Below are 8,264 nucleotides of genomic sequence, written 5' to 3'. Positions count from 1 at the left end.
ATGCTCACAGTGATGAAGTTCGGATGTTTAACAGGTATATTATTTAACCAGTTAAGAATGTTAGTTTGCGTACCTTTTCTGAATTTGCACTTAACATAAAGTAAAGTGGAGGCTTATAACATCAGTAATAGTTTTGCAAGTATTTGGGTATGATTCAGAAGGGATATTGTAGTTTTGAACAGAAGATGGCGTTACATGACAAGTTAAGGGATTACAAAAGTTAATTATTTTGTGGGGGACATAAATGTCTACAGTGCCAAATATCATGCCAAACAATCTAAAGTAAAATCAAATTTCATTAGGTTGACCTGTATGTCAATGTCTGTACAAAATAGTTTGTCAAGCCATCGAGATGTCAAGATATTTCTCTGGTTAAGAGAAACCTTTGACCTGTTGGTTGCTATATGAACAGTCAGGCAATCCTCCAAGTTGACAGGGTGTATCCTCTGAACACCGTGAAAGACTTAACCAAATGACGTGTGATTCCATCCAAAATGTGTACAAAGATCTCTATCTGTACCAAATTGGTGGTCCGGCCAAATGGCATTGCCATAGCCACACAGCATATATAAATAAGCAAACTGTTATTATTGTACTTATTGTAAGTCACTTTTGGATAAACTGTACCACTTTTAAAAGGGCATGCTGAGAAGCAGTGCTTAGTTAAAATCAAATAATTTGATACTATGACCTGTGTAGTCCCAACATGGCTAAATGTGTTAACCTGTGAGTGAGTCATGTTGTTCTCCTGGTGAGTGTTATGGGATGTGATATGTTCACAGACTGACTGATTGAATTTACCTGATCTCCTGCTGGGTCCTCATCCTGTTATGACCCAGGGGGTTACTGCAGTAAGTGATGTCTCTATGGGTCCTCAGCTGCCTCCGGGTAATGGGACTTCACAGGTATCAGAAATGAAAAAGGACTAACAAGGAGACAGATTCAGTGAGACCTCTTACAGGTGGAGCTCTGAAATACACTTCAACACAGACATGACAGATACAAACAGGGAAACAACAAATGAAATCCAGCAGGGTGTAATGTGCCACAGAGAGAGAACATCGTTAATCCCTGTTCATCTCTGTGGTTTGTTAACAGCTGCCAGGCAATTTTAAGTGGTTTAATGTGTGAGAAAGAACATAAAAAGTGTTGTGGGGTCTGGATTCATTATGTGGAGGCAAGATAAGACTGCCAGGAGCACAAGAGTGGAAATTGGTTTTTAGTGTTAAGTAGTGGAGAAGGAGGGGATGGGAAAGAAAAGGAAAGCTGGAGGGGAAGTTTCCTGGGAAAAATACAAATGTACATGAATTTACATAAAAATATACAAATACATTTATATACAGATGTACATAAGTGGAGAAAAAAACATCTCACATATATTATTTTCCCTTTATGAAAGGGCTTCAAGCTTTGTGAAGATACAGGCACATACTGTCACATGAAATGCAAACTTAATTAATGATGCTCAGACACTTGCTGCCTATCTCTTAGCAGACATACACAGTTTTATCTTTTTTGCAATCCCCTGACTGTAATGATGAATATCTCAAAATGCTACATTGAACCTCTTGCACAAAAAGCTGCAAACAAGAATGCAACAGTCCTTTGAGGGAGCATGTTACAATGAAGCAAAAAGTTACTTATGTTCAATATGATTCTAATGTGTGTCATAAAAAAGCTTTTACGACTGGAATCTGCAAATAGCAACATTATTTATAATTCCCCTTATGCACTACTAGTGGACATTTTTAAATTGACATAATGTTATCTTCTCTCTTTATGGAGATTGTGCAACTATGTAAATGCATATGAATATTTCCATTGAATTAAAATGTGGTTGGTTTTAGTTATGGGGGACCTATACCATACACATGCCTGGCTCCTAAATAGTGGGAATGAGCTCACCAATGACATCAGGACATTATGTAGGCCTTGTAACTGATTCATCAGCACTTACTACTGTATGGTGTGATCTTGCTTGAATTGAATATATCTGGACTTTCTTTGTTCAGAGTTTGATTCTTTATGGTTTTTGCACTTATTGTAAGTCGCTTTGGATAAAAGCGTCAGCTAAATTATATGTAATGTAATGTAATGTTATGAGGGTAATTATGGAACAGGTTCGCTTGAAAAGTTTTCCTGAAAGTCCCACTGTTCTTTCGTTATTTTTCTCTTGCTGTTTCGTTGTTGCCTCCAGGTGAAACATCCTCGTCTAACCAGTCTGACAGGACTAAACGCTTCTCTTGTTCCAACATCAGTTGATCGCTGCCCCACCCATACAGTCAAATGTTTGTTTTCACAACCTAAACTTCCCTATTCCTTCTCTCTTGCAATATAAAGCCGACTGATCAACGATACCAGTCTAAAACATTAAAAATTATAGGCCTACTTTAGAGGATTCACGTTAATCAATTTGGTTCGATTTGGAAACAGTGCTGCTGATGTTAAATCAACCCTCAGAAAACGTCCAGCCAAGGAGTAGGCTATCTCAAAAGACTGAAGTATAGACAAATGCATGTGGGGCAAGCAGTGACACGCCAGGTGGGCGGGTAAAGAATGTTACCCGCAGGAGCTGCAGCGATTGGCTGTGGGAGGTGTCAGTCACTCGTACGCGGCGGGCGCACCTATTGGGCGCATCACTCTCAAGTCTCTGTGGGGTTTCGATGCAAGTAGGCCCCTGCTCAGCTGCGGTTCCCTGTTTTATTTAAGAGCAAACAACCACTCAAAGAATAACCAGTGAGTTAGTTTGAGAAAATTAAAGCCTTGGCAATGGAGAGGAGGATGTATACATTGACTCTGCTATCTATGGGTGAGTATTCCTTCTGCAAGAAAAAAATGTTTGCTTCCTTTCCTTTGCGCCTTACCGAGCTGCCACACCTGTTTACGCTCCTTCAGGTATTCGGAGACCGAGCAGAGCTACCTGTTTATGCGGGCGACATGGGTGATTGGGCTGTGGAAAAGTAACCAGTTCAAATGAATGATAAAAAAATAAGCTTAGTAGAATTTACAAATCTTGGGAAGATCTTGAATTTAACATTATCAATAGTCACACCCCAGGTTTGGAGTTGCCTTTTGTCAAGGCATGGTTTCTAAAAATGCATACGAGAATTGTTTCAAGATGAAGGGTGCATGTCATCATTAAAAAAAACTAAATATTGATTACTTTCAGGGTAAAATACCGAAGTATCTTTTCTATGTACAAAAACTGTTCCCGATTGGCGTTTTGATTTGTTTGATAGATGGTAGCCTACACAATCAAACGATATCGAAATAAATGCAGTTTACTTTCTTTGAAGGATCAGAAAACGAGAAAATATTAACGAACCTGTGAATGTTTGCGAATTAACGGATTTATTTATTTTTACAACGGACTTGTTTTGTTTGTGTATGTGGGAGGCAGGGTGGGTGGGGTAATTATTTGTGCAGTTCTGGTTTGCTGCTGAATCATCCCCAGTGAAGACACACTTTACACAGATGCCGTAATGTGTGATAAACATTATAAATTCACTGCGGTTTACTTTTTTAAATAAATGACAAGCACTTCAAGCCTTATTGTGATAACCAGTATTCTCATTTATTCAATGTGACAGTGTTGTCAGGTGTCGGTGCCGTTCAAGTGAGCATCCCCAAGAGAGTATATGAGTTTGCCAGGGGGGACAACATCACAATACCCTGCACCTTTAAACCAAAAGGCCCCCCCCCCTAAATATGTTATCATTTCATGGTCTGTTGAAGCTGCAGTAGTTGGTGCTAAAGAGGTAAGATACTACAATGTGTTTATCTGTGTGCATGAGTATGTTTCTTTATTATCTGATAAGAAGTGTTTTCCCCCCTATTTTACTGTTCCTCTGATGCTCTTGTTTTCTTGAAGATCAACATCGTCACCTATTATTCTGATGGGAAAATCACTGACATAAAAGCACTGTATGAGGGTCGGTTGTCCCTGGATGTCGATGTTCCCGCGGGGAAGGCCAACCTGAAACTCTCCAACATCAAACTAGAAGACAACAAGTTGTTTGAGTGTCGTCTTCAGATCCCCTTAGATAATGAGGGCACCCAAGCCGCCACTACACGTTTGGTGGTTCTAGGTAACATTTTATTTGTTTAAAAATAATTATTCTGCATTTAAGTGTTTCAAAGTGTGTGCAAGGACTAGCATCTTGCATGTTGGATTTGGCATACCATTCAGTATAATATCAGGTGTCATACTATAACTTTGAAAGATGTTTAAGTTCAGTCAGTATTGTTCTTTGCATTTAAATGTTCTCTAATCCATTGCAAAATGGATACTCAAAAGGTCTCTTCCTGTTTTAACCATTTTGCCACCTGTGTTACTAAAAGCTACTTTGCTGCAGGAAGCGATATGTTTCAACAATCATTCTGCACATTAACGGCCTAAATAGAAAAAAAAAGTGTATAATGTTGTATTCTCTAATAATATATTCTTCTCATGATGTAATAGATTCTGCACTCTATATATCATCTGAAGACATATTTTCAAGGACAAATTACACTTTTTCTTCTAGTGGCTCCATCTACTCCCGTCTGCAAGATGCAGGGTAAAGCAGAGTACGGCAAGAACGTCAACCTGACCTGCCTGTCTGAGGAAGGTTCCCCTACACCCACCTATACATGGCAAAGTCAAGATGTCAGGAACATGCCTCGTGCTCGTGACCCCAGAACCACAGACAGTAAGTATCATTGTCTGTCAACACTTTATCTTTACTATTAATATTTATTTAATCCTCTTGTTAAACAACAGGGCCTTCCTGGCCCTATATACGAGATCTCTTCTTCGAAGGAGTCCTGGTCAAAATGACAGCACTAGTAGTTTACCTTGTCAAAGCACATACAATGCATGGAAACAATGCAAAGGAAAGAGTAAAACGGTCAAAGATAAAGTCAACTGTCATCTCATACAGGGTTTATGTATACTTCTGCAAATGTATAGTATATATATATATATATATATATATATATATATATATATATATATATATATATATATATATATATATATATATATATATCACGGGGTTTGTCGAGCGAAGCACATGGTGTAGTCCCAAACGATAGCTGAGGATTCTGGGTAGTGTAGTGTCTTCTGCCATCCTAAACCGAATCGAAGGGGAAAAATACAAAAGCATTGTACACTTTAAACCAATCAATGTTGTGTAATTAACAAGGATAATCTGGTGTTTTTGAGTTGATGAGTAGTGCAGATATCACTGTAAAATCAATCGACAGTAAAGAGAATACTTACTTCCGGGTGTAAAATCTTCCGTTATCCAATGGGAATGGACGCTCACATTGCCTTTAAATGCCGCCGACATGGACCGATGCCGTGCTTCCCTGAGCGTCAAATACCGCCGCCGATGGGAATACATTGCAATCAGTTAAAAGCTCTTTGCGTCCGTTTATGAAGCTGAAGGAGACTCGGCGCGTCCCAACTGGACGCCATGGACCCTGACCAAGCGTCGCTCCTGGACGTTCAGGGAGTGAGACTGTGTTGGGTCTGTGGTGACCAGAGGGTTATCTACACCATCACTTGTAGCCCAATAATAATGCAAGTTTAGATATTTAAACATTTTAAATAATCCAATACATGCATTCATAAAAAATAAATAATAACAGATAAATATTTCAATTTCTTAGTTTTGAAAAAAAATGATTGAGCTTCTTTTTCTTTCTTCTTTAAAAATAAATAAAAGTATTGTGAAGAATATGTAGTCAATTAAAACATAAAATCATTATGGCAGTGATGTGCATATGTGACCGTCTCTTTGTCTTTCAGAGGGAGGCATACTGTCTCTGTATAATATCTCCAAAGATACATCTGGATACTTCGTCTGCACCTCAAGAAACAAAATCCGCTCTGCTACCTGCAACATCACCCTCACAGTCATGCCACGTGAGAAAAATGTTCTAATAGCAGCTTTTTATACGAAAATTGTTGTGAGAAGAGAACTGAGTATTCCCAATAAAAACATTCTTGTTCTTGTTCTTCCACTCCTACAGCTTCCATGAACATTGGGTCCACTGCAGGAATCATTGGTGGAGTGGTTGCCCTGTTGATAGTACTCATCATCGTCATCTATTGCTGCTGCTGCAGGAAGAAGAAGAAGGATGAGGAACACGCAATGGGGTAAAGATGTTCTCCCTTACACTGACTGAACAAAATGCTGTTATATGATAACCGAAAAAATAGCCTTCTGTCAACCGAGAAACATACTCGCTGAAACATATTTAAAAAAGAATATTATAACAGCAGACTACATGTTTGTACCTGTACACTTCCAAAACTGCTTATTACCAACATACCTTTATGAAAAAGGAAGCTGCAAGTCAATGTTTCACATACATAAGCTTCAAAAACTTGTTCTGATATACACAGCCATATTTGCTCCATTTGGAAAAATGTTCAAGTCTTTTTATGTCATGTTTATTTCTGTATCTCTATCTCTAGTCTTGCCAAATTTGGCTAATATATAATTTGGATCAGATAACAGGTGCTGTTGGCCTAAGCAGTTGACAATGGTGCTTATGTGAAAGGTTCAAGCTTTTTTTAATATTAAGTTTTTGTTTTGGCAAGACTACATTAAATATTTCATGAACCAACCCGATTCAGCTAAGCTAGTCATTGGTGAAAGCTATTTTCCAGGAGAACATTGCCAAAGAAAAAATAACAATAGCTGACTGTTATGTGTTCCCTTTCCAGAGTTCTTGAGGAAGAGTACAGTGACAAAGAGCCAGCTAGGAATGGTGATGGTCGCCGTCCTGATGGGCACGAGGACCCCCAAGGTTATGATGACTCCAGTGTGAGGAGGAGCCCTGTTGAGCGCAACGACCGCAATGAGGAACGGAGTGAGCGCGACTACGATCGCCGCAAGGATAATGAGGATGGGCGCAGCGATTATAACGACCGTCGCAGCGACCATGACGATCGGCGCAGCGACTACGACGATCGACGCAGTGACTACGATGACCGGCGCGACAGGCCGAGTGACCGCAATGAGCGTTACGACGACGATGATGACCGAAGAGACCGTCGTTCTGATGTTGATGACCGCTATGATGACCGAAGAGACCGTCGTTCTGATGTTGATGACCGCTATGATGAGCCCTATGATGATCGTGACAGACCACCGGTGCCAGCCAATAAGCCAACTAGGAGGCACAATGACGAGTAAAGCATCCAACCTGTATCAACTGTCATCTTCCAACTTCTGGTTTATCTCCTTGGACTTTACTCCAATGGCAAAAACACAGTCACACTCAAGGTGTGACCTGATTGGCTAAAACGCCACAACTATACTAGAATTTAGTGGAAGCATAATCTGTCCTTTTTAGGGTGAAGTTGTTTTTGGGAGGATCATTTGAAGAAGAGCAGGAAGCAAAATGGCGGCCACAAAGCCTATCTGATCCATTTTAAATGGGGCGGGGTCAGCCTAGGGCATGATCTGTATTTTTTTTTTTTTTTTTACCAAAACGTATGTCATACAAATATTAGCAACCAGTCAAAGTTTTCAGAGATCCCCCAGACAAAAAGTTTTTCTAATGAAGAAATTAGCTGGTATTTTATCTTTAAACTCAACACCATAACAAGCAAGGCCTTGTTATGTGTCTGCTTATGTGTGGTTTCTGCTGTTGGGTGTAACTGGTGGTGGTTTTTCTTTTCTTTTTTTTGGAACCTACCTCCACACAAAAGACTTCAATTTTTCTCACACTTCATTGAATGATGTGTTTATTTCAGTTAGACACTGTCAATACTTGTATAGTATACTGAGCCTGTTAAATGTCCTCCCTATTTGGTGCGTCTAATTTTTCAAACCATGACATTAGAAACTAGAACTAGAACTTCTTCTTTTTCTTCTTCTTCTTTTTTTTAAATCACAAATTAAATTAGCATTATTTAATACTGATTTTTCTATAATTGAACATGTGCAGTATAAAACATCCTTTACCATGCCACCTTCAAAGTTGTTGTTCTTATGTCGAATTTTATTTTTTAATAGGTTCCTATTAAATGAACAATGGCAAATGTACATTATAAATACTACTATTTTATCTCAACAATGGTAATGTTATCTGTTTTATATTTGGATTTATGTTGTGAACATTGTGTGATGCATTCCATTCCTGAATTATGCTGTAAAAATTAAGCTGAAATAAATCAATAAAAAAACAACTTTTTTCTACTATGAAACTTGAACACTAGATGGCAACAGTAGCCTACACCAAACAATGTACGGTAATCCTCTATG

General features: G+C 38.9%; 1 protein-coding gene across 1 annotated transcript; it reads left to right on the top strand.

The window, feature by feature from the left end:
• The first annotated feature begins 2,532 nt into the window (after window positions 1-2,532).
• On the top strand, window positions 2,533-8,188 carry LOC117471598 (cell surface A33 antigen-like). Its single transcript, XM_034116714.1, is given in 8 exon segments — window positions 2,533-2,809; window positions 3,591-3,696; window positions 3,698-3,758; window positions 3,872-4,088; window positions 4,527-4,691; window positions 5,795-5,911; window positions 6,019-6,145; window positions 6,719-8,188. Coding segments are annotated over 8 exon segments (1,305 nt in total). The 5' UTR covers window positions 2,533-2,769; the 3' UTR covers window positions 7,191-8,188.
• Window positions 8,189-8,264: the final 76 nt, after the last annotated feature.

Source organism: Trematomus bernacchii, unplaced genomic scaffold (genome assembly GCF_902827165.1).
Source record: "Trematomus bernacchii unplaced genomic scaffold, fTreBer1.1, whole genome shotgun sequence".
NCBI classification, from domain to species: Eukaryota; Metazoa; Chordata; class Actinopteri; order Perciformes; family Nototheniidae; genus Trematomus; species Trematomus bernacchii.
This window is presented reverse-complemented; position numbering and strand designations above follow the sequence as displayed.